Below are 27,494 nucleotides of genomic sequence, written 5' to 3' on the forward strand. Positions count from 1 at the left end.
TGAAATCGAAATGTTTGTTGGACCAAGTTACTACATCTCTCTAGTACTTTGGTGTTCTACTATACAGAAACAAGAAACCATGCACACAAATTTAATCTGTTGTACCTGAAAGGACGATTGAACAGGTACCTATCTTGTAGTTAAGGAAGTGTACAGAGCAATTTCATTCTGTGTTCTGAAACTGCACTAGTAAACTTGGGCAGCTTTCAGGTACATTACCTGCAAAATATTAGAAGAAAATCCTAAACATGATATATATCCTTTAGTTGATATAAAGATGATAAAATAATCAATAAAAATATAGAAGACAGACAGAATCTCATAATTATATTCTACATTAGGAAGAAAGTTGGATGATGTAGACACATCCATGAGGTAATGAAATATTACCTATTGCCAATGAGATTTAGGAAGATGTTTAGTTCTACTCATTAAATAAAACATCCTAGAAGTTGCATAGCTAGAAACTGACAATCAGTAATTTGAAAAGAATTATCTGGCAAGCAGATGGAAGCAATGGGCTTTCTTTTCCAATCAACTTTGAAGTTGTGAATGTGTTCCAGAAGACCAGCAAATACTTTTACTTAAAAAGTATTTGCAAAGCAAGTGGGCTCATCCAGGTTGCTGTAAGGCAGTTAACCTAACACTGACGTGGCAAAATCACAGTGTCATTGACAGGGGTTGCACTCAGCTAAGAACAGAAACATATTGCTGTTTGTTTTAATTTAAAGAAAAAGACCTCATTAAAAGCACTAGATATCTTTGTATGGCAATATTAAGTTTGGTGGCTCAAGATAGCCATCTAGGCCTAATGCAGCCAAGACTTTAACTGAACACTACACAGCCTGGTCACTGAAGGGGAAAAGAAAGGCAACAGATAAGAACTACACGATGGAGCCAAGCCTTATCGTGAGACACCTAAACCAGCTCAATTTAATTTAGCTGTTTGGAAAGATGAATACAATGATTTGATCATGGTCTGTTATTCATTACATGAGAAGAAAGACTTCTGAGAGCAGAAGACTTTAATGTACTCAACAAAGGCATAACAAGACCCTATGGATTAAAGTAAAAAAGTAGTGATATAGAATGGCAGTTTCAATGGCAGTAATAACCAACAAAAAAACTGTAATAAGGGACATGGTTGATTAACCATAAGGCTTTAAATTATAAAAGGCTTAAATCTTTTTTTAAGATTTAACTGAATTATAGACCAGCAATACTATCATTAGTCATGGCTGAGATTCAGTTACTGTTTGTGGGTGACTTTTCTAAATGATTTCCAGCCTACATGATGTTGCCTTTTAAAGCAATGATAACTTGTAAAATCCAGCTAAGAACAGAAAATCAGCTTGGAAAAGGACAAGGAGAAAAAGTGCTATTGCTTTTCATCAAAGATATGAGATGCAACCTAATACAGAACTCCAGAGTCATTGTCAAGTCTTCTTGGGTACAGACATACAGAAATGAATGGATTGGCATCACAATGAAAATGCAGGGTCAAAGAATTCACGGAGCTGAAGAAGGATCATGGGATCTTGTTAAGAGAATATTCCACTCTTGTGAGTGGGAGGTAAATAATTGAACTGTTGTTGGCTTGAGTGCACAAAGCTGCAGACTGCAGAACCTCAGGCTTCATTTAAAGAGGGAAGAATTTTGTAAAAGTTGTTACATTTTGTGTCTCTCCCAGGTAGCTCCTGTACTTTTTAAACCACCTGGAGCACTTTGAATATGTTAAACAACCTTGGGAATCCAGAGAGGAAGACCTAATCCAAACTCAAATAAGTGACAAAGATAACAAGGATAAGGTATCTTCAATTATTCCCACATCGGCAACAGGACTGGGTAAACAGAGAAATTCTCATTGATAAGAAAGAAAAAGAGGCCTGGAATAAAGTGGCATTTCTGAAGCTCAATGGGAAAGTCCCTTAGTAAGAAATAATTAGTTTCTTCCTGGGCAACAGTAAAAGCTATAGGCTCAGCAGCAAACTGCACAAACACGAACAGTAACACCTTTGAAATGACTGGTAGCACAGGAATTGTACAGCCTTAAGTACATATGGATGCCCATGCTAGGTAGCAGATTCCAAGAAGGGAAAGGGTAGCAGACATCAGAAAACAACACATCAAACCAGGGACCAAGAAAGGCGATTTCAAGCACCTTTAACATATAAAACAAAAAATCATTGCAAAGAATTTTAACTTGTGAGCTATTCCCCAGGAATTCAACCAGTCAGCAAAGTATTATTCCAACTTTTAAAGCCTTCCCAGCTTAATTCAAGACACTGCACCCAAACCAAGCTATTTTTCAGACTTCAGGATGATGCATTCAAGATGAGAGAACAACTTGAGTGAAGCTGGCAGTTTTGTCCTGTTCATGTCAAATATGGACATACAGAGGAGAGCCACAAGTAGCAATAAACCTGTGCTGAGTCTGATAACTTCCAAGGGGAACAAAACTTTAAACTGAGTTGTCCATGGGAAAAAAAGAAGGCAGAGGAATATGAATTAAACTCTCCTGTAAAGAGAAACGTAAGAGATGGAAAAGGTGAAGACCAGACAGCAACCAACATAAATTAGACACTATAAAAATAGAGAAAACAGTTAAGAAAAGCTTAGTGACTAGCAAAACTAATGATAAAGGAAAGGAATATTTTGCTCTTTCATTCCTTTCAGTCACAAAAGAAACAAAGAAACCTTACTAATAGTACTGATCCAAGGTAGATAAAAATGGTGAAAATGCTAGTGACACAAAACAGGAGAAACCAGTCAACAAATAGTTCCAATTCCATATAAAGAAAGGAACAGAATGGAGCAGTCATATGAAAATAGCAACTTCTATCTAGTACCATAGTGTCAAAGTAGGAGATGAGACAACACCTACTAGGGATGTATATTTTGAAATCAGGAAAGAAACAGGAGTCCTGGAAGAGTTCACTAACAAGCCCTCTAGCCCAGTGATTCAGATCTTAATTAAACTTAGGATATTAGAGAAATACCTTAAGACACTCATGACATTACTCCCAAAAGGCAAATGAAAGGACTCAGTAAGAAAATTACGGAAAAACTGTAGAGGTGAAGAACTAGTGAATGAAAAAATAAAACCTGTAACACAAAGGTTTTATGAAATACAGATTCTGTAGTTAAAAAAAAGAAGGAAAACCCAAACCCTAATTTCATTCTTAGATGACATCATTATACATTTGGTTTAACAAAGGGGACTGCATAGGTACGACATACTTAAATTTTTATAAGGCATTGACCTAGCACCGTAAGTCAGAAAGATCTACTGTACATAATCAAATACTAAGAGGATTAAGAAATGCCCAGCCTACAAGTCTCAAAAAGAAGCTAATGAAAAGTTGCACTGAATGATGCTTTTCAAATTAGCGTAGGTCAGATGCAATATTGCATTTCAACCTGGATCTGAACGTAAAAATAACAACTGATACAGTTTGTGGGTGACAGAACTATGGAAGCTGTGAGTAACCTGGTCCATCAGTCAGCCAGGTCCATTCACACTGGCTGGACTTGGACACAGCCCCACGTGAAGCATCCAGGAAGTAAGAACCCAGAGCATACAGTAGAGAAGGGAAAACACTATCATGGAAAGCCGATGGAGACTTTGGATGATCAGACTTCACCAGACAAGCAGCCACTGTGAGCTCCTGTGTAACACTGTGAGAAGAGGGAAAACACAATCTTCTGCAGACTTAAGGCAAAGGGCCAGGGGGACCTCATCCATGGCACTGAGGCTTCAACACCCAATTCCAAAACAAACATTTTTATAAGATACTGAAAAATTTGACAAGATGTAGAAAGAAAAGACAAGAATAATTCATGGGCCAGAGGAAATCCCCTACAGTGGAAGGTTTACAGAATTCTATCTGTTTACCATGTCAAAAAGTGGATTGAGAAGGGACATTAGAGTGTTTAAATGCAAGTCTGAGGGGGAGAAAGTCCCATTCAGGCTCGCTGAATCACAGGGATGGATGTTTCCAGAACTAGTAACCAGAAGCAAAAAGGAAGGAGAAATCTGGCTTAAATATTTAAACAATGAGAACACGAAGCCCTTGCAGCAGGCTACCAATGGATTTTGTGTCCCAGTGCCTCAAAATGAAGCCAATACATTGTCAACACAGTTCAAATACACATTAGTTCTTGGGGCTCAATACAGCCTAAATGGATTGAAATGTCACCTGTGAAATGCAGGAATAAAACCAGACAGGTCCTTCTAGCCTAACCTATGCACCTACCAAACACTCCACCCGTCTGCAGCCAACCCTGGTGACTAAACGCAGAGAAAAAGGTCTCTGCCACAGGCTCCCCGCGTGCAGAGCTCCTCGCTCTCCTCGTGCAAACCACAACGTGCCAAAGGCAGGGATGCGCCGCCCTCGCGCCCGCACAGCCCCTCGGGACTCACAGCAGCCACAGGCTCCTGCAGGGGTTGGGTGCAGGGGGAAGGAACACACGTCACAGGGGCAGGGTGCTCGCAGCAGCACCTTTGAGGAGCCTTTTACACCAATTTATTTCTATACAGGGTGGTTAAAAAAAAAAAAAAATAGAAGCCCCTATTGGTTGTTCATACAGAAGTCTGGGATTCTATAGGCTTTGGGTGGGTGACTGATTTTAAAACCCAACAATACATGCTTTTTCCCTTGCCTTCTCATTCTCTTCCAAGTCAGCCTCCATGATCCAAAGAAACTAACAAGTAACACACAAGACTAGCAGTCATGTGGACCAATTTAAAAAAAAAAAAAAAAGAGGAAGAATTGAAGACGAAGAGAAAGGGAAAAACAAACGAAGATTGAAAATAAAAATTCGCCAGGATAATGCGTTTTATAAACACAGAGATAGAAACAGTTACAGCAAGGACAGAGCGGGCCAGGGGTGGGGAATAGATATTTATATATATATATATATATATATAAATTCAAGGGGCCTTCAGTTTATTCTTGTTGGCTCCCCCTTCTCATTAGATTGGTCTCTCTGTAGGGATCTTCATCCCCTTCTCTCCACTGTCCACCTTTTGGGGATTCTCTCCCATGACCAGGGTCCAGAAGAGGCCACCACTGCCATGTGAGTCCAGCCCGTCTTGGCAAGAGGGAGCCTGGGAGAACACTCTGGCAGGAGATGAGCAGGAGAAGCTAGCCTTTCCCTGCCTCCTGCCAGCTCCTTGAAAAGACTGGTCTATTCCTCCTCCTCTTCCTCCTCCTCCTCTTTCCCTTTGGGAAACTGGGGGCAGGACAGGTATGTGAGTGTCAGAACTGCTGTCATTCCGCCTTTCAGGAAAGGGAATAGAGAAAAGGGTGATGATTATTTTGGCAGTCTCTTACCCTCCCTCCAGTTGCTTTTTGGTTTGTTGTTGATGCCTGCAGGCTTTTCTGAGGAGGTGAGGGGAAAAGCAGGAGGGAGAGGAGGAGGAGTACAAGCTGCTAGGATATCATCCACAACAGGCAGGAAGAGCAATGAGCAGGAACCCACATTCCTACGGGGCCATCGTGCTGCTCAGACAGCTGGGAGAGAGAGGCAGCAGCCAGTTCAGACAGACTCCTCTCTATTGCTCTCCACCAGGGGAGGAGAAAGAATGCAATACTCCACAGCCCTTGGGCAGTGTAGGCACCTGTCCATCCCAGAGAACATGCCTCACCTCTCCCCCCTCCACTGGTCTCACCTTCCACTGGGGAGAAGGTTTCTCCCATCCAGTCCTTGGGGCAGGACGAGCGACCCCTCCTCCCTTTCACAAGCAGGAGGGACAGGAATGGATATTTCTCTCTTAGACACTCAAGGCAATCCTCAAAGAACCCCATCCAGCTGTGAACCCTGCCACATTCTTCTGTGGCCTGCTAAAAACACGTGTCCAAGCCCCTGTACATACAAGGGCCGTCTCTCCATCCCATCCACCATGCGTGCCTCAACACGCAACCCCGCTTCGTACACATCCTACAGTGAGAGAGAAGGCAAAACAGGGGCCTTTCTTTGGGTTTCAAAGGAGGGGCTCTTGCATGAGGAAGTGATCCCAGCACAGGAAAGGGGCTCTTGCACAAGGAAGCATCCTCCTACCAGGCAGGCTGTTGCACAGAAGGAGCACCCCCTTGAGACAGGCTGTTGTTCAAGGGGCTGCCATGAACAGGGTTACACGGCCAGAAGAGGCTGTTGCAGGAGGAGAGGCCGGAAACTGTTGCACGAGGAGGGCCGCTGCACAAGCGGTGCCCCTGGCACAGGCTATGCACAAGAGGCGTTCTGCTCCCTGGGTTGAGGTCTCTCTAGGAGCTGGAGAGGTGCTCCACTTGGATGGCGCTGGTGCTGACAGTGAGGCAGATGTCCTTGTGATGCTCTGAAGTCTTGTAAGGAGTCAGGTCAAAGGAGCACTGGGGGGGAGGGTTGGGTTGGTTAGTGTCTCCAGAAGGGCCCCCTGCTGCCCCCCCGCCCTGCGGCTGGAAGTGCTGCTGCTGCTGCGAGGCCTGGGCTTGTGCCTGAACCACCTGCTGCTGTGGGTCAGGGATGTTGTGTTTCCGCATGTGCTTCATCAGGTACGTCTCCTGCAATGGGAAGAACCGTGTGAGAGGAGGGGACGATGCTCGCAAAGCCAAAGCCAACAGGGAGGGACATGGCAACTCAGGGGACTACTCCCGTTGGATCTAGAGGAGCCGCTCCCTGGGAAGTTTGTCCACTTCTGCTACCCCCAGGGCAGCAAACACTCACCGAGGTGTAGGCCCGGCTGCAGATGGAGCAGGTGTAGACCTTGGCGTGTTTCACCGTGTGCGTAGCCAGGTGTACCTCCAACGAGGCAGCATCCGTGTACGCACGGTGGCAGTTGTGGCACTTGAAAGGTTTGTCTTTGTTGTGCTGCCGTCTGTGGGACTGGGGGGCGGCAGCAGCGGGGAGGAAAGAGAAAGCAAGCATGAGGAAGTGAGTATTAGTACTGGAGACAGCTTTACCTTGGCTTACCCCTTCCAGCCAGGCCCCAAACTCCCAGCTGCTGAGGAAGGTACACCTGGCTCCCAGCGTAGGGACAGAACTTCCCCCTCCAGCCCACCACACCTTCCCCACACAGGCCCTTTCTTCTCAGGCATACTGTGCATATGAAGAGTAGAGACTTAATGCTCCACAACCCCCATCTTCTTTCCCTGTTTCCATGCAACTCTCAACTCTTTTCCTGGTCTCTCCTTTTCTGCCCCCCTACACATCTGCTCCCTGCATCTAATACCTTCAGGGCAGGATTTGCTTTAACTGCTTGCAGGTGTTTACAGCTCTTTGCCATTTGGCACACTCTACAGTTCCCCTCCTCCAGGGTACTGCAACAGGACACACCACCTCTGCTTCCCTATATCCCTACCCTTATGCCCTCCATTTCATTGTAAAACAAACAAAAACCCATCCAGATACCCAGACTTTATTGAGTGTTACATTTTGCAAAAGTCTTGCCCCAGCTAAGTTAGAAAACTGCAAAACAGATGGGAGGAATTCATTAAGGTCTCACCGCTTTCAAGTCAAGTTAACAATTTTACAGGATGTGACTGTTTATGTGGCTTCTTTGGGCCACTAGTGCTACAAATCAGGAATCTTTTCCCTGCCCAGGGCTTCAATAACCTTCTGTATTCTTTTACTCTCCTCCCAGCTGCCCCACTTCTTCCATCTCCTCTATCACAGGCACCCATGCCAACCACCACTGGCGAGCAGGACACGCCCAGCCCCTTACCTGCAAGTTGGAAAGCTGGGTGAAAGCCTTTTCACACCCAGGGTGAGCACATTTGTAGGGTCGGTCCCCGGTGTGGATACTGTTGAGGAGGAAGAGCATAAATGGGAGGCAGTGAGCAGGAAGACAGGGCAGACTGCCAGGGCCTGCTGCTGTGAAGGGGATGATGTTGCCTCCAGATGCTGTTCTAGCTGGACAAAGGGAGCTCTGTCCAGCTCCTGTGTCCAGTTAGAAGTTGGAGAGACAGGCAGTCAAGCAGATTTCAGAGAGTGACTAGGACTGAGGAGCAAGAGCTTATGAAGGCCTGGACAGCTCAGAAATGTGTTGGGAAGGGGTCTGGAGTCCAGGCTCCCTGCTCCAAGCTCAGGAGTCCCAAATGACCAAGAGGAGTCTGTTCTCTTGCTTCCACAGTACCAAGAAAATAGCTCTGTTCCTTCTCAGGGTAGACACTCCAGCACTTTTCCTTTTAAGAACAGGCTGAGTTTACCTACAGTGTTAATCTGTCCCTGTCCCCCTGCAATGCCAGGAGCAGCTTCCACACACGCAGTCCAACCCCCAGGTGCCAGGCTGGGATCCCCTACAGCCAATGCCTCTCTCTCTATCGCTCTCTCTCTCTGTGCCGCCCACGGTGCAAGACCAAGGATCCCCAGGGACAGCACGTGCCCACCTCAGCCCTGACGTGGTCAGTGTCTCCTGCGCAGCCTCCACTCCGTCCACTCTGGTGGGTCACCTCCTTCTGGGGGTGCAGCCGGCCGCATTCCCCGCCCGCCCCCCGCATGCTTGGCGCGCGTGCTCCAGAGGTGCATGCCGGCAGCGCGGGGGGACCAGGGCCAGGCCCCCAGCCTCCTCTGGCCCTTACCGTGTGTGCTGCTGCAGGTGGGAGAGCTGGCGGAAGGCCTTCTGGCAGTAGCGGCAGGTGTAGGGCTTGGCCCCCGAGTGGATGCGGAGGTGCTGGGCCAGGTAGGATGTGTTGGCGAAGCTCTTGGAGCAGTGAGGACACTTGTGCGGCTTGACAATCGCCGTGTGGAGCTTGGAGTGGATCCTGCCGAAGAGGAGGAGGAGCAGCAGCAGTTGGACATGACCGCCATCTGGCTAGTGCTGATGGAATGAGGGCACAAAGGGGGTGGGACAGCACCACGCTATCTGCTACATGAAGGAACTCCAAACACAGCATGAGCTCTCTTGGTCTCAAACTGTGCTCCGCTTGGATTCAAGAGACCATGGTCTGTCTGCACCGGGGAAGGATCCAGAGAGAGGAACTATAGAGCTTGGACTGAGGGGCATTGGCAGAGCTGTGTGTGGGAAGCCTACAGCTGAAATAGCAGGGGGGCTGCAAGCCTGGACTTGAGATGTTTGGCAGAACTACGCTGGGGTGACAGGGAACAGTCCTCCTATGGCCACTCTACTCTCACACTGACACAACCAGCCCTACCTCCTGTCAGAAAGCATCACTCCACTGCGAATGCCTCTCCGGCTGAGCAGCGCACCCAGCCCCTCACAGCCAGGGACCAGTCTCATGTGCCAGATACCGCTACTGCCAGTCTGACGTGTACGAGACCTGACCAGCCTGTGAAAACCAGCCAGGTCTCCCCAGGCAGTTGCCCACTGAGGTGCTCACAGCATGCTGGGATGACGGCAACATGCAGTGCGGAGGGCCCCAGCCTCCTCTGGCCCTTACCGTGTGTGCTGCTGCAGGTGGGAGAGCTGGCGGAAGGCCTTCTGGCAGTAGCTGCACGTGTAGGGCTTGGCCCCTGAGTGGATGCGAATGTGCTGGGCCAGGTAGGAGCTGTTGGCGAAGCTCTTGGAGCAGTGAGGACACTTGTGTGGCTTTGTCTCCGTATGGGACTTGGAGTGGATCTGCATCTCCGACTTGGAGTAGAAGGTCAGCGAACACATCCGGCACCTGGGACCGGGGCGAGGGGAAGAGACAGCGTCACATGGGGGTAAGCCCCAGTACGGATCAGCTCTAACTGCATGGGATATTCCACACTGAGTGAAGAAGGGGTGTTTTCCTACTCTGTGGTGCTGGGGAGGTTTCACCTGGGACACTGCTGGGCTGCGAGTGCTCCAGTCCCAGGGGGACAAATTTAAACTGGGAGCTGGTGTAACAGACCAAACAATACTTCACAGCCAGACAAGTAAAGGTGTTGGAAGAAACCAATTGGCTTGCAAGAGAGACAGGGCAGCACTTTGGAAATTTCCTGACAGCAATCCTAAGGGGACAGGAATAATTCCCAGACAAAACCCCCACTTTGTTAGTCTATGATTTATTTCGGTCAAAAAAACCTTGGAAAACCTGGAAATCCCAGGTTATAGTTCATACTGAAGTTAATTCCATGTGCTGTGAAGTCTGTGAGAGCAGTTATGGCCAAATCCACTTAACTCTGCTCCCATTTTTGGCAAAGACACTCACAATATCTAGGATACAAAATGCTGAGAATAAACAGCAGTGCTGCTTTCTTAGCAGGTCTCACCAAGATACTCTGGATATCAAATGTGGTATTTCATTGGTCTAGTGGGCTTTCATCATTTCAGTCTTACTGATGTGATGTAAAATGTTTTGTCTGGGCGTTTGGATCCATCTGTTCCCATAATGATCAGAAGTGTATTTGTTAACACACAGACTCTTTGAACAAGAAGAAGCAGTTGGCATCACTCTGCTATGGATGCTGCTGTTAAAAACTGTTCCTCTACCACACCACCAGGCTGTTAAGAGAAGCTCATACTGTTTTACAATTCAAGATGGTAAAAGCTTTTGTGGTTGATAATTTGACAGAGAGATAGAAGCTGCATCCAAGTTACTAAACTTATTTCCCCCACCCCCCCTAAATGTGTGTCAACCAAGGGGCAGAGTTAAGGTTTATCGGAATTTCGGCTTTTCATTTGCATTAAAGACAAAATTGAACCTCCACATGTAACTTCCAGGGTCACATTTGAGAGAAGAAATGCCATCCAGAGGAAGTCTGGTTAACACGAATTCAACCTTCACAGTGGTTTTGTCTGGGAATTTCCTGGAGTTTTATAGTGTTTACAAAACTGCTCAGCACCAGAAGTCTCTACAGGTATTACAAGCCACAGAGAGCTGATCCTGCTCCTCCCCATATCTATCTCCTCTCAGGAGGATACTTCATTACATCTACTGTTGTGACTCTGTTGGAGCCAGAAGCTTTATGATGTGTGCAGTCTGATTAGCATATGTCATGTAAGCAGTATTTATCCAGCACCTACCTTAACTTCCACAGGGCCCTTCCGAGCCACAGCTTGATTCCAAGCCATTATAGGCTGGAAGCCATGCCTCCCTAGCAAGTGCTCTAAACACACCACCTGTTGTAACATGTCCCTCCTCTCCACCTCTGCTCTTTTACATTCATTATCATCTCTAACGGTTGTTCCCACGTGTTCTACCTTCATCTTTCTCTTAATCCATTTTAATTGCAAGCCCTAACAGAACATGCAAACTAAGTACATCCTTACATAAATCCCTCCTCACACACCAATCCCTTCTGGAATCAAGAAACAGAAGCAATTTGGCTGTTTATCCCTACATCTATTAAAGATAAAAGGAGTAAAAAGGAACATCAGCATCACCTTTTAAAAAAAAGTAGCTCTTGGTTTATAAACCGAACTATATCAAGTTGCCAGTTTGCTCCAGACTTGCCAAAATGCTAGACTTGATACAGCATATGTATTTTGCAGTAATCAAGTCATACTTAGGAGGATGAGGACTGTGTATCCTTAAAAGCACCAACGTTAGAAATACAATTTGAGGTGAATAGTGAACTGAAAAATTCCTTTGAGTCACCAAGTCCAGTTCCCTGCTAATGCAAGCAATTACAGCATAATCCCATTCTTGACTTTTAAGCAAGCTCCTTCTCAGCAGATGCTGACTTCCATTACTCTCAATTGAACCCCGTTCCACAACATCAGCCCTCTGAAAAGGAACCATTCAATTGAGAACAAGCTCCCAGTGTGATGCTGTGCTAATATGGTTCACCAAAACAAACGGGAATAGCAGGTATCCTTTTTGTATACAGGAGGGGAGCAACTGCTCTTGCCAAAAGCATGCCTCATTCTGAAGTCCATGTCCTCAACGATTACTGAAAAACTCACACAAACTTAAAGAATGATGGCATGTGGAAAACTGGCTTTGCAGGAAAGATTCACTGACTCCAGTCAATCTAGGTTTGGAGTAAAGCTTAAAGATAACTTGGTCAATATCCAAATAAATCTACATAGGGAGAAAAACATCAGTTACTAGGGGCTTATTTTATGAACAAAAAAAGATATAATGAGAAACAACAACTGACACTAGAAGTGAAAAAAAAGAGGAAACAGGCCTTTTCCAACCATGAGAATAATGCATCTTTGGAACAATGCTCGGAGGCTACAACATGGTCTCAATCATTTGGCCCCTACAATCAATATTTTGAGAATCCAGCTACCTTTCTGAGAGAAATATCCTTCTAAGGGTTTTGCTCTAGTTTAATCTCTTCTGTGCTGTACACAGGACACTGTATTTTAAATAGTCTGTTCTGTTCTAAAAAATTAATGAACTTTACCATGCTGTCAAGTCTAAGTAGTCCCATGCATTAAATCTATAGTGCCATAAAGCTATCTACTTTATCTTCTGTAACTTCTGTGCACCCTTTCCTTTATTTATTTTTCTTTGCCACTATCTGCCTTCAGGTCAGAAATTCTCTACAATAAACTTCAATGAAGAGAAACAGACTGCATGTCCTTTTCTATCTTCAAAATAAAATTATAAAGAAGTTGTTTCAAAACCTTACCGGCACTTGTGTGACAATGATAAACCTGATTGTTAGAAAAAACAGGCCTCAACACCAATAACAAAAGCCCCCCAAAACTCCAACCCCCTTAAAACCCCCAAATCAAAATAAAAACCCCAAACAAACAACCAACCAACCAATCCCTGTTGTCTGAATTTAGCAGTTATAGACATTCTGATACTGCTTTTTCAAACAACATTTAGAATGAAAATCTTGCAAGGACTCCATTTTCTAATCATCTAATTAGCATCAACCCTGAGAGAGCAAGACTGTTATGCAGCATTAACAAATTCATGAGCCTTATGAGTTAAAAAAAGCCTGGAATATAACAGAAAGCTGCATTTCAGAATTTTTTATTGTGTGGTATCAGGCTTTTTCAAGGGAAACAAATGATCCATTTAATTAAGGGGCTTCACATTCTGCCTCAGACAACATCAAATATTAAAGGGGAGATGCAATCAGCCCTCTAGTGGGCAAATGTGGATTCAAAAAAAATGTTAAATCTATATGGATAATGAGAACATCCCATCTGACAATTGCAGCATTTCAGTATTCTACTTCAGTGAAATTCTGGCTGGGGAGAGGAAAAAGTAGGGAGTGCTCTTTGCTAAGCATGAATGAAACACTCTATGAAGTAATTGATTTCTATCCCTCCTCTGTTTAATATCCATTTTTAATAGTCTCCCCACTGTGCTTCTAAACTACCCCCTCCTTTGGCTGCATTCTTTCTGACAGCAAGTAACAGAAATGACTGCAGCATTCCCATAGAGCGGTTGTGACACAACATCCCCTGCAGCTGCTTGTTTATGGCTCTGGAAATTCAGACAGCCTTGGAGAAAATATCCTTAATAACACAGAGGTTCATATCAACAGTTAAATTAGCACTCAGCCATATGCCAGAGATCAAAGTAACCCCTTCCAATGCTTACAATGCTTCTTTTATAGGAAATAAAGACATTCAGAAAATGTTCATGTTAGACAGAGACGCTCTGAAAAATCATGAAATGCCAGTAAAAGGTGGATGTGCAATTCTAATTCTACTCCCATATGAAAGTCATCACAATGAGTCATAAACAAAATGATGCTTATAGCAACTACACTACAACTCTGTGGCACACAGCGCTATATTTTTTTCCACTTTCATGGAATGTTCCGCCTCATTCATCAGATGCTGTTAGGAGATAAAATACCATCTGAAACACCAGCTCATAGTAAAAATTGCCTAACATGGATGAACAGCCTTTTTCAATCAAGTGCTTAATTAATCAGTATCACAGTAGTGAAAACTATGTAAGCTTTTTTACATGGCTCTGAGAATTCAAATTCCTAGTATCTACTGAGAGTAGACTTACAAGTTAGTTGAGTCCTTGCTCCTTCTTTTAGGCTACAAATAGAAGTTAGACTATGAGTTTATTAAAATAAAAATCAAAACTGGAAGGTCTGAAGTTAAACTAGATTTAGGCTGTCAGAGTCAGCAGTTCATTTAGCAAGGAAGGAAATGTCCTGCCTTTGCAATGCAGAGTTAATGAAGTAACTAATGCAAGCATAGCATAATAATGGATGCACAGTTCATGATAAATGCTAACTTGACCCTTGCATTCCCTCAGTTTTTTTAAGCTGAAGTTAAAACACTTTCTTGTTAATATTTTGTAAGAGGCAGGGAAAGGAGACAAAACTAACATCCAAGATATACAGGTACACTTGGGCAACACCTAAATAAAGCCAGCAAGTATGACGATGCCAAATGAAGGCACGGGAATTGTACCTCTGTTTCCACACTGGCACACCCAGCATCAGCTCCTGTACAAAAGCCAACACTGTGCTTCCACTGAACAATTTACACTACTGGTGTGTGTAACAAATCTATCCACTATGGTCAGAGATCTTGGTCAACTTATTTCCACAGTCCTTCAGTTACCTGGTGGCTTGATAAGGCTGCAGAAAAGCATAGTCTCATATACTGGCAAGGCAGAGAGAAGTTTTAAATGCCCTCATCATATGGCACTTTCCCAGTTCTCAGATTCGAGAACATCCCTGAATTTTGTCCATTTTTCCAAATGACCTTAAAAATACCTGATCCAGAATTTTGTGGTATTTCAGCATACTTCACAAGTTGCCTGTCTTCTTTTAATGACTCTATCGTTTATGCTTTCAACGGTTGCACCTTAACCTTTTCTGTCATACTCTCGCACTGGGAGCTTTCATGATGTCACTTAATTCCTAAAAGTCTTTTTCACAGTCATTGCTTTCCAGGATACTGTTCCTCCCTTCTCCTTATCTTTAGATCAGAGACATTCAATAGTCTAACAAGACACTTCTGTCTGATAATGTTTCCCATTGTGTCCAAACATCTGGACCTCAATCCCTGGCTGCTGGAGACGTCACGCTGTCCCAAAAGGCTAAGTCTTCCATGGGACTGTATTAAAATATATTTTGTCTGAACAATCGACCACATAAAGATCCCCTTTTTTTACAGCTATCCACCAGCACTGCTTTTATCTTTAGGTTATCAGCCATGACTTTCTGTTGACCTACAAATCACTGAACATCAGGCCTAAGACACTGCCAATTTTTGAAATCAGTCACCATTAGCATAAAAGACCAACAAAACAATAAAACACAATAAGGTGCTTCCTAGTATGGTGATAACATGCAAGAGCTAAAATTAAAAGAATACAGAAGCCCCATTAGAAAGCACTAGGAAATTTGGAAACACCAGGATTAAGGTCATCCATGTCACCATAATTTGGCTCTGCAATGCAGGTGTGTTCTGATACAGCCTTATCGACTGTTTCCACAGAATTGCACTCTTATTTTGTTACACAGACATACTTAACAAGCAAATGTGGAGTTTTTTCTATCACCACTCTGGACAGCCATAAACCTTGTCAAGCACATGCAATTCCAACCTCGTGAAGCAGAATCACTCCTCTCTTGTACCCACCACAAAAAGATCAGTGCTCCATAAGCACTCATCTATCCCCACAATGTCCCTGTTTTATTTTTTGTAAGGGAAAGGAATCACAAAAGACAGAGTGAAACACAGTAAGAGAGACATATTCACTAATTCCAAGTGGCCAAACTGATATCTGTGACCCCTTTTTTTCCTTTGAAGGAAAATTCCTATCACATACATTCATATCACTGCTCCTATAGATGTCTATGCCACTGCTATGAGATGCAACACTTCTGCAAAGCAAAGCAGGGTCTGACCCGTGACAGAGGACTATTCAGTGATACTTGAGATTATGCTTTTGGGAACACCAAATGTTAATTATTGCAGGGTAACTCTCTGTGGTCATTTGTAGCCTGAGACAAATGCAAATCCACTGAGGATTTGACCTAATTCATACTTGCACACACTTCAAGGCAAGATTATCTGTAGGGCTGTATGATACCACAGCAATCTGTGGCAGAGGCAAGTGTAATCAGCAGTTCTTCGTACCAGCAAATGCCTTCCCCAGATCATCCTCCTCAATTCCACAATTCCATGTCAATGCATTTTATTTTCTTTTGACAGAACATTCCTTTCAGGTTGAGCAAACATGCAGGACTCTGACAGGCTATCATGTACCAATAACTAACTAATCAAGGATGGTATCAGAGGGCATTGACTCAATAGGGCCAAATTAAGGTGTGATCAGGTAAGAGGCTCAAAAAATAGTTTTGAAGTTCCCTCTCTCCCAAGCTGAAATTGTAACTGTTCCACTTATTCCCTTGCACACACTCATTTCCATTGACAAGTAACATGCCAAAACTAGAATTTGTGACTGAAGAACTTCTCCTGTCAATTCCTCCTGTTTGGCACTATAAGGAACTGCCAAGGGAAAGCACATACATGCACACACACACAGTTACAGTATCTCACCAGAAGGGAGAGAACTTACCATAACCCAAGTTTTTACCTCATTATACTCTGAGGCATGTGGCCAATCTGATTGTCATTTTCTAACCTCCAAGCACTGCATTTATGTACAAAGCAAGGATTATGTGTACAAACTGCATGTGTATATGTAAATGTGCATGTGCAACTGTCTTCCTTAGAGTTCTGAGATCATAAGCCAATTCCAACCAATCTGGAAAAGGGGTAAGGATCTTAAAAGTCAATACAAGTCTCAAAAATATGCAGCTGAGGAAAGAAGAGAGACTCTCTTGGAGTCCTCTGCTGAGGGAAAGGGCTAATAAGCTCACCCTTGATTAGACATCAGAGAATCCACACAGGAGAGAGCCGCTGGAAACCAGGCATCATTAGTTCCGCTGCTCACGGAACTACTTGTTAAAAAAAGCAAACAGAAATTCCAACGTGTGGCATCATACTGACACCCACGTTGGTCATCAGCAATCTTAAAATCCATTGCACAGACCTCTGCCACTGCAGCTAAGATGATAAATGACAGCAACAATTCTTTGTCACCTTTTTCTAGCCTACGAGGGAGATGAGGTTCTTTGCCAGAGGAGGTCACATTCTTGTGCTGACATCAAAGACATGGCAAAATTTAGAAACACTGGGTTTAATATTTCTAGGCTTTGGAGGGAATGTGGTCAAACTTTCTGCCTGACACTTCAAACTTAATTCACCCTTTGCCCTTAGCCTTCTAGCCCAGAGCAATCCCCTCTCCTGCACCAAAGCCCAGACCCAAGCTTTTTACCCACGTACCCCAGCCTCTCGATCCTCTACTGCAGGGGCTCTTCCCTATTTCATTCCCGCAATCACCTAACACTTATCTCCTCTCCCCCCATGCTTCTGTTTGTTGGTGTACATCCCATACCCTTGTCCCTCTCTGTTCTGCCATTTTTAGGTATCTCATTTTCCAGCACCTAGCAGGTCTGGTTCTTTCCTCCTCCCCTCAGTCTTGGCCATTTACAGCTTATTCCTGTGCTAGCTCTCCCATCTCTCCCTTGCAAAGAGGCTCCCCATCATATCTGCTGCTGCATTCCCTAGTTTGTAGGCTCTTGTCTTTTCTCTCCTCCTTTCTAATTCCCATCTCAACCAAGTTTCCAGATTTACTCAACACAAACAGCTCCAGTCCCTGCACATACCTCATTCTCATCCCTACCACATTTGAACCAGCAGTGTCTTCTCATGCCTTGCTTTTGTGCCCATCAGAAAGGGAGATTACTGTCCACACTGAGCACTGAAGATTCCTTCCAAAACAGAAGGAGGAGCAGCTGTGCCGGAAGGAAAAGCATGCTTGGCCCTTCAGTGCAGCTCTGTAAGATGCTTAGAGGTGCCAAGAGAGCAGATACATAGTCCAGCCTCACACAGAAACTGAAAGAAGTTAGGGTGTGTTTGTCTCCTCTCTGTGGAGATGGGATTGCCTGTGCCTGGAGTCGTGCAAGCCTCAAGAAACAGCAAAGAGAATACAACCTTCACTTATTTCAACACCACCAACTATAAATCATCTCAGCGTATGCTCAACAGATTTTTTCTAAGCTCAAAACAGGCCAAATTCAACAATAGTTTCACAGACATATGTGGCTTACAAAAGCCATAGCCACCACATTACAAATCAATTCAAAACTATGGGAAGTTCACCGAACAGCAATGCTAAATCCAGTACAGGTCAGAAAAAACAGGCTCAAAACAAGACATGTCTCAGAAGATGCTCACCTGCTGTATTCAAACCACTGGTTCCCCTCGTGCAGGTAATTTGCTCCCTAATGAGGGTCTCCATCCAGGTTCCTCACCTTCTACAGCTCAATTTCATAAGGCTTCTGTTCACTTTGCACCCTGGATTCATCTCAGAAGTTTCCTATGTCCCTCAGCTGCTTATTGTCTCCCAACCTCCCTGCTGTTCCCCAGTGAAAGCAGGGAACCCTCAAAACTAGAAGTTGAGAAAACAGAGGTTGTTGATTACACTATGACAGCAAGGCCCTTCTCAAGCCTACGACCTGTTGGTATCCGAGGCTCCAGAGCACAGCTTGCAAAACCATTCCAGACTACAAATCGGTATTCATCCTAGATTTTGCTTAACACCAGAACCTAGCAATGCCTATACTATCTCTTACGAAGAAACTACTTAGACAACTGTCAAGAAAAAGAGAACTGATGATCTGAGCCAGAGCAGCTGAACGACTTCATCAGTCTTGTCCACCGATCACATCACACCACAGACTTCTAAAAGTGCACATGTACAGGCACCACACCAGGACTAAACAACAATCCTACTGTATCCATGACCTGTTTGCCTACCTTTTTCCTCAGCACCTTTTAAAGCACTGGGATTCACAGTGCCAGCATCTTTCTAGAAAGACTCTTGATGCTGATCTCATTTTCCAAAGAAAAAGCAAGTTCTACAAAGATGTCAGGGAAGATTAACAAAGAGCTGACGATGAATCCAGACACAACTGAAGTGACATTACTCATAAAGGAAAATCCTTCACAGGACTGGGTTAGATGCTGTCCCCTGCAGGTGCAAGCACTCTTCCAGTAGCACAACGCAAAGCACCAAGGACTCTGCCAGACTAATCCTAAGGACAGGCATCGAAGAGCTGTAAGTATTGCCATCGTTAGCAAAAACCGCACACCTTTTCTTACAGAAAAACCCCTAGTCATAAAGATTCTTGCACCACTTCCACAGCAGCCTACTAATTCACTTCTAGAGATGATACAGCATCAAAACAGCTGCCATTTGCTGGAGAAAGCATCTCTACATTTAGTAGAGAATGGGATGAGCTGTAATATATGTATCAAGGTTTGTGCTTCAACTCCTTCCACATCTGCCTAGCTATGCTGCTCATTCAAGGCCTTACTCTATCACCACACTAGGAGTCAGGAATTACCAATATTAGCCACCTGCCCAGACACTCAAGACAAGAGAGCTCACAGCACTCAAAAAGAAAGCTTAAAAATATAATTAAATTTGACAAAATAATCCCAGGCTTTAGGAACTGGGTATTAAAAAAAAAAAAAATCACACTGATCAATATAGTACAACTCCTTCCAGGAATCTGAGTAGATTATTCTCAGCATCTCATCATGGGAATCAGTGAAATCATACAAACGTAGTCATATGAATGCCACAGCCAACTCCTCCTCCAGCCTGAGAAAGAAGCAGGAGTAGATGAACCTCACCCACAGCCTTAATTTAGCTAGCATATGTCTGCATACTGTAGTGACGGGAACTACTGAAATCATCCTCTAGAATACAGAAGGATCCCAGTATTCCTCAAAGTTTTAACTTGCGAGTCTATTCATATGCATATTATAGAGAAACGATTTTACGATGTTTCACAAAGGTTTTCTCTCCCACAGCTCCAAGAGAAGGTAACGCTTTCCTGTGTTTTTCCAACAATCATTTTTAGTTCCCAACTTGCAAATGAAATGCATCATCCAAAGAGCAGATCTCAAGGAGGGCAGGAGCACTCCTTGGTGGTCTTCAATAAATCTCAATTTAGCTCTCTCACACCTTAGCACTGCTCAGAGGGAAGGCCTGCTTGGGATGGGGGCTGGAGGAAGAGGTACCACACTTGGACTAAACATAAAAGAAATCTTAAAAATAAAGAAATTACATGTCCTCAGATATATACTCATCTGTTTTTTCCCTGCAAAGCCTTTTTCATGAGCTGTTACACAGACTATGCGTGTTCATAAAGTTTCTGCTGAGTCACTCCACCTGGTCCTGGGCATTTTTTTTCCAAACTTACAAGTAAACAAGGAGCTATAATTAAAGCCCTGGTTCAGCTTTAATTCTAGTGTTCACTGCCAATTGTGTCCCCTGTAAATACATATTTAACAACCTAATTAGCAACCCAGACTGTAAGCAGCTTGAGTAGTGTGGAACTGTGGCTATGGCCCAAAATAAATGGTGGGATTACAAATAGCAAGCTACCTAACACTCCCACCCTTCCTCACCATACGCTGATTATATTTTCAAAGTGGAAGAACTGGGACATTGGCTAAGATAAAAAGGCTGATCCAAGCTCTAGTTTTGTACCCATTTAACCATGTTGATTAAATATGTAAGTATTTAAAAAATGCTATAGTTAAAAGTGAAAAAATGCCTGAGGTGGGTGCACAGATGCTGTGTAGATGCCTTCATATTCCTATGGCTTAATTCCAGAAAGATAACTCAATCTGTACCAAAACAAAGAGTATCTAGGATGATAAAGAGAAAACTGTTTGAGATGGGATCCTGGGCACATTGCAGGGAAGTGAGAAGACCTAGGGACCATCTTCTGTTTCTGTTTCAATTTGGTTACTACTTCGCTTCTTATTTATCTTAATCATCCATCAGAAACACCTATCACTGAATCACCCATAAGTGCTCCTGCTTCCCACTGAAGACAGACCATCACATTTACTCCCTACCACTTTCTGCTCTGTCTGGTTCCCACCTTTTCTGAAACACCCACACTGTTTATCCTCTGGTTCAAGCATCCCCTCCTAGCTTATCTCTCTCCTCCCCATCACTCGTAAACTCAAGCCACATCCCTCCAAACTCAGAAACCCAACCTCAGGGCTCAGAACTCTCCTCCCTCTTATCTGACACACTTAGGGTTCAGAAACACCCTTATATTTAATTCAGAAAGACAATTTTTTTCCTTGTTTTATTTGGAGTGCTGAAATAGGAGGAGATCACATGGGGCAATACACACAGGAGCAAACACTATCACCACAGTTCACTTCCTGCTCTATGTGTCTCCAGTTTGTAGTCTTTACACTGGACAGACTGGAGTCCTAACTGAGGAGCACCCAGGTACACCAGGGCTCTCAGCTACACCAGAAGTGCTCCAGCTGCACCAGACAGCACTGCACTCTGCAGTGCACCAGCCATACTACCTGGCCGTGACATCAAGGATATAGTTTAGCCTCCGTAACATCCTGGTCACTAACTAACCTAGTAACATTAACAACTATATATTCAGGAAATCAAGACTGTCCACTAAAGGAAATCCTTAGTTTTGGGTCAACCCATCAGTAAATATTCCTGACCAGAAAGAAAACTCAACTCTTTCTGCAGCTCTAAGATTCTCTACTCAGGGACTTTCTAGGAACAAGGCAGAGATCTTCTCCTCCCCATGTAACCCTCTGAAGGGTTAAATACACCCCCATCCCCATGCAATGTTACAGTAAAGGTTTAACCCCGCTCCCCACCTGTATGTCTTGCCATCCTTGTGCTGGTCCTCATCATCCTCGTTTGTCAGCACAAAGGGGTCACTCATCTCTGGCAGCCCTGACTCCTGCAATCGTTTCTTCTTCCGGCCCCGGGGTGGTTTGGGGGCAACTCCCCCACCCCCGCCACCCCCTCCACCTTCAGTGAGGGTGGTTGTCCCTTTCTTGGACAGGTCTGGAACCACCTGCAGGGCTGCCTGGGAGCCAGGGGGTAGCGCAGAGACAATCATGGGAGCTGAGATGGGAAAGGTTTGGGCAGAGGCGGCTGTGGTCACCAGAGAACCTGACGGGGAAGTTATCACCAGACCAGGACCTGTGAACAAAGGAAGGTGGAGGAAGTCAGTTTTTACATCTCCAATTATGCTCAACCTCCTTATCCGACAGAAGCACCTACTTTTGGCTACAACACAAGCAGAAGGGTAGCTTCCCCTCCCAAGGTATTCCCAGTCTCCACTGCTGGAAGTCAAACTTCCATAAAGAGGGGAGATGCATGGGGTGCCTAGAGATTCACAGTGAAACCATGCCAAGGCAGTCCACACTATCAGTAAGGCTAGGAATAATCTACAGGCCAATAAGGATTCACCAGGATCTCGTGTTCCCCCATCCCAGAGTGCCCTTTGTGCGTTGCTGAAGCCTTCGGAGTGCCCTACCTGCTGTCATGAGCCCAGCAGACTGCACTGGTACCACAGTGATGTTCTGAGTCACAGGGGCTTGGCTGTGTGGTGTCAGCTGCTCTGGCTTGGTGTCCGAGTCCATGGAGATACCAGTGGGCAGGGCCACAGAGGTGGGGACCGTCAGCAAGGCAGGGTAGTGGGGGGGAGCCAGGCTGCAGCCCTTCTCTGTGGGCAGTAGCTGCTCCTTCATCTTGTTAATAAACATGGTGTTCTCAATCTAAATGGGGGGGGAAGGACAGGTTTTAGCATACCCTGGCACAGCTTTGCCCAGCATTTGGCTGAGCAAGAAGTGCAACAGAAGCACTCATCATGCATGAACTTCTAACAGGAAGCAGGACCAACGTAACAGAGGTTGGAACATCTTACCTGTCCCGAGACGGTGGGCACTGCTGGCCAGAAGTACGGGGAGGAGTTGAAATGAGATTCTTCCATCCTAGCTGGGCACAGGGGGCAGGAAGAAGGGGGGAGGGAAGAGGAATGGAGGATAAGGAAGACAGACAGACACACAGAAACAAAAAACCCATTAAACCCAAGAGACTCCAACATGGAACTGACTCAGTCTATTGCTGTGACAGTTCCTTAATCTCCCCTGTCTTTCTTGAGCAACTTCTCCCCCCTTTTGAGCTATCTGCCCAAATAAAAAAAAATTATTTTCAGTGGAAAATGTTATTCCCATGGGCTTGGGTCCATCTGAAATGCCTCTGTCCTGGTAGTCCTCCATGCAAAGAACAGGACTGACTAGAAACCCAGAACACATCCAAATTTTCCCAATTATCATCCACCCAAGTACATGGCATAAATGAAGTCTGTGCATCTGCAACCAGGCAAATACAGATGAAAACTGTTTTTCAGCATCACAGACAGTCTGACCCCACAAGCAGTGAAAATTTTGGACTTTGCCTGTCCCTCCACCCCAGCTCAACACTAAGGACCCAGATGCAGCAAAGGGACATTAGCATTATGTTACACAGGAAGAAAGACAGGCAGAGAGAGGGAAACAGACTTGCCCAAGATAACAGACAGCCACAGCAGACCAAGAAGTCAAACTTAGGGCTCCTAACTTCCTGCTGCCCATCCAAGCCCCACTCTTGAAATAAACACAGAAATATCACTCAGTATTCCTGCTCTCCTCCAATGAGACTAAGCAGTAGGAAAATAACCTGATTCCCCTGCTCCTGAGATACCCTGTTTAAGCAAGATCACGTCACGGCTCTCTATTGCCCATTTCCTTCCTATCTTTGGGACAAGATTCTGTAGGACTCTGTCCCCGGCCAAGTGCCCACTGCTCCATCTCAACCCTCCATGCATTCAGAGGATCAGTTAGACACCAAAAGACAGTCTCTTGTTCTCTTTGGAAACACCTGACTGAAGAAGCACTTTCCTTTCTAATCCTTACATTCCTCTGTGTAATAGCATTAGTGGACAAAATTTGTTACACTTGCAAAAAAGCTATTCAAAACCTAAAGAAATTAACAAACCAATATTTTCTGAAGCAGAAGATACATCTATTCCTAGACAAATATGGCAAAAGGGGTAGGTAAAAACTATGCGCAGAATACATCTGGCAGAGAGCGCAACCACTGTAGGTTTCTCCTGCAGCTGCCTGCAAACTGTCCCAGTCCTATTCCTGTTATGGTCTGTCAGCAGTCTAATTAATTAAACAGTATTTTTTCTGAAGGGTCTATCTCAATAAGCAGGGAAGCTCAGAGGCATGCCCCCAGTAGCACAAAACACCTACATTACATAAGTATATCAGGACAGAATACATACATGTTGAATTGCTGTGCATGAGCCAAAATGCGAAGATAATTTTCCTCTATGTGGAGAAGCAGTATTTAAATGAACCAAATTACCTGATAATTTTGGTTTTATGAATTGCTCATGCAACAGCAAGGCCAAGTATTCCTGCCTCACTCACTCACTGCAAATCAACCAATAAACACACTTAAGGATAAATTATTTACCTTACGTTGGTGGCATGCAGTCAGACTGCTCGCTGCCTGACTGAATTACTCTGGATTTACACTGCTGTGATTCAATCAGAGGCTGATGGGGCAAGACTCTTGCCTTCCTTCCTCTGCTTTCTTTTCTGAGCCAAATTAATTATTAAGTACACTGCCCACAGCACAGCTCTATGCAGGTAACGCCTAATTACACGACTTTTTTCTTCCACAGGGTGGGCACACATGAAGAGATAACACATCCTTCACAATTGAGCACCACCTGAATCAAGAAGGTGTTTGGAATTGTTTGGAATTTCCAAGTTTGGGGGGGTTTTGCTTGGTTTTGGTTTTGTTTTTAAAATAAATAAGCCCTTATTTGCTTAGCTTCCACATCAAAACCACCAAAGTGGACCTGACTCTCCAAAAACATAAAGTCTCATATAATAATCAGATGCATTTCCCAAAGAAACTTTGTAGTTGTCCAAGACTCCCTTGGATGCAACTGCAAACTTCAGGAGTTTAACAGAAAGGTGCCAATTTAAGCAAAAATCTCACAACAGCTTTCTTATTTAAAGAGAACAAGTAATGAAAAGCAAGTCCATTTCCAGATTCCAAAATCCAGACTAGCAGAGGCCAGGACATTCAGTGTTTGCCTGTCTCCATCTAGCCTTCCACCAGAACTCCAGAGAGAACCTAACTTTTGTTTGCTCAGTTTACAAAGTGTGCAACGCAAAATACGGCTCTTACTGATTCTTCAAAGGATGGCTACACTGATTTCATTAAACTCCCTTAGAATCCACCTCCCCATCGAAAAATCTTCACGCTTGAGCGTATTATCAGGCCTCAAACTTCTGGCTTGAAAGGCTGGAGTGTGATGGAGTTATAAGAATGTGGAGGAAAAGGAGAAATGGTGTAAAAGTTGAAGCTTTCATGCAATTTAACTAGCAAGCCAGTCTTCCAAAGGCAGAAAACAAAGGTAAGATTCCTCCACCAACCTACTGTCCTAGTACCCACAGCTGTCCCTCCCCTACCCCATTTTTAGGCTAAAAGGGTATTTTGAAAACATGCACCCCTATTGGCAGCCCCCACTCAGACGCTGCTGACACTTACTTTACCAGAACTCTGCACGTAACCCTTCCAATTGCTCTATAACTACCAGACATGGGCTGGAGCTTCAACCCTGTACCACAGCACGTTCCCACTGCAGTGCCTTCATCATCCCAGCTTCCACAAACAGGCCAGAGATGGGACCTTCTTCCTATTCACCAGTCTAGTATCAGACAGATGTCAACGTACCCTCCTGATATAAACCAAAAACACTTTCTATGTACAGGCCACAAAGGTACATACACCAAATAAACAACCGAGTGAACCAGAGAACTCACAAGGGACAAGGGATCTGGAGTTTAGATCTCACAAGAGTACTTCACAGAATCATATACTTAACATGCTGGATTTATACTTCTTGGCAGGTCATCACTTTAATCATAAACAGACAGATAAAAGCATGTGCAAGTACACGGTGAGGTAGAGGCTGTGTTTCTGGAAGGCACAATCAAGGTTGGATATGCAGGTATTTATTCAGAGATTGACTTTTAACACGGTTTTCTTTATTCTCCAGATGCCTGGCTTTTATTTCCTATTCGGCACGGAGCTTTCAGTCAACAAAAGGCCCTGAGTGTAATACTCGGGAACAATTTGCACGGTTGTTTTATGTCTGCCCAAGATCTTTGTTCAATCACAAGGAGCTTTTAGGCTTAATTGCTGCAAAATACTAAGGATGCTGAAAGCCACACAGGCTGTTAGATCAAAAGCAAAAATGCTTCCACGGAACTCATAAGCACCAAAAAGTTCAAACGCTGCTACACCTTTAGAACAAGCGCATTTGAACACACATCAGGAATATCCCGAATGTACCGGACAAAGTCCTGAATCCCAAACCCGCACGTCGGAGATAGAACTTTGGTGCCGTTCCCCGACACTTGTGTAGCCTCCACCCCGACCGGGCGAGCCTCTGTTGGAACAGGTGCCTGGAAGAGGGCATATCCTGCCTCTCAGTTCCTTCCAGGCGGTCAATCCCTTCTCCCGCACCCTGGAGCTCAAATGCCTCCAAGCCCCCAATTCCGGGACCCGCGGCCCATCCCATCTCCTCCCACACCGCGGCAGCCCCCGGGGCGGGGGGGGGGGGGGGGTCACTCACGCAGCTCCGGGAGCTCCTTACCCCTCTCACTCTCCCTCCTCTTGCATTTCTCCTCCTTCCAGGGCCGGCTCTGCAAACAAACCGCCTCGGTTACCGGGGCGCCCGGGGCCCCGCATGGCAGCGGGCGGCGCTCCGCGGGGCCCGCGGGCCGGGGCACCCCGGGCATGTGCCGGGCAGCCGCTCCTCGCAGGGCCCGGACCCACCTCCCCCCGCGACGGCCGAGGGCGGGGCCGGCCCGGAGCGCGGCTCCCCCGTGGCGGAGCCCCCGACACCGGGACAGACGGGCGGACGGACAGACAGACAGACAGCCCGCCCTCCTCCATTTCCGCTTCCGGATCGCCCCGGCCCCGGAAGTCCCGCTGCCCGGCCCCCTGCCTGCGGCCCCGCCGCCCCGCACATTACCGGGCTCCCCCCCAGCGGCGGCCCCAGCCCGGCTCCGGCGGCGGCAGCAGCGGCCTCCTCACCGGAAAGACAGCGGGGAGGAGCTTCCGGGTCAGGGGGCGGGGCGCGCCTCGGCGCTTCCGGGTCGCCGAGAGGAGCGGAACGGCGTCATCAGCGGTTTCGCTTGAAAACGGGGCGGCGGAGCGGCGGCGGCGGCCGGGGGCAGGCTCCCCTGGTCGGGGGCACCGGCGAGGTCGCCGCGGCCGGAGGTCGGGGTGGGGGTCGGGCGCGCGCGCTTACCGGAAGCGCGGAGGGCGCCGGCGCGCGGGGAAGCCCGGGCTGGCGGAAGGGCGGAAGTGGCTGTGGCGGGCGGGGGGCGGGGGGCGGGCGGGCGCGCGGCGTCCCCGAGCCCCGCCGGCAGGGCCGCTTCCGGCCTCGCGGCGTCACGTGACGTGAGCGGGCGGGGGGAGAGAGGCGGGCGCCCTCATGAATATTCATGACCCTCCGTGAATAATAATTCGGCCGCCGCCGCCTGTGGGTCAGCGCGGGCTGGGGCTGCCGGCGGAGCTGTCCCGAACGCTGTGCCTGCCAGCGCCTGGGACGGTCCCGGCCCGCCGGGGTGAGCCAGGGGGGTTGTCCCAAAGTTTGTCTGCGAGCGCCTGGGACGGTCCCAGCCTGTGCTGGCTCGAGCGTTT

The 27,494-nt window shown here is 45.9% G+C and overlaps 1 protein-coding gene across 16 annotated transcripts; it reads right to left on the bottom strand.

The window, feature by feature from the left end:
- Window positions 1-27,118, bottom strand: ZNF384 (zinc finger protein 384). Of its 16 annotated transcripts, none has more exons than XM_032098759.1 (11): window positions 27,100-27,118; window positions 26,440-26,488; window positions 25,329-25,518; window positions 22,642-22,708; window positions 22,252-22,492; window positions 21,584-21,914; window positions 9,378-9,602; window positions 8,559-8,741; window positions 7,703-7,781; window positions 6,706-6,864; window positions 1-6,542 (listed from the first exon to the last, which is right to left on the bottom strand). In XM_032098759.1, exons 3-11 carry the CDS (start codon window positions 25,379-25,381, stop codon window positions 6,267-6,269), a joined length of 1,614 nt encoding a protein of 537 aa, XP_031954650.1. In that variant the 5' UTR covers window positions 25,382-25,518; window positions 26,440-26,488; window positions 27,100-27,118; the 3' UTR covers window positions 1-6,266. The 16 variants fall into 16 exon arrangements, with proteins under 16 accessions (XP_031954650.1, XP_031954648.1, XP_031954653.1 ...); XM_032098757.1 differs by lacking the exon at window positions 27,100-27,118 and adding an exon at window positions 26,883-27,053; XM_032098762.1 differs by lacking the exon at window positions 27,100-27,118 and adding an exon at window positions 26,883-27,053 and having other exon boundaries at window positions 22,642-22,712.
- Window positions 27,119-27,494: the final 376 nt, after the last annotated feature.

Source organism: Corvus moneduloides, chromosome 2, assembly GCF_009650955.1.
Source record: "Corvus moneduloides isolate bCorMon1 chromosome 2, bCorMon1.pri, whole genome shotgun sequence".
NCBI lineage: Eukaryota > Metazoa > Chordata > Aves > Passeriformes > Corvidae > Corvus > Corvus moneduloides.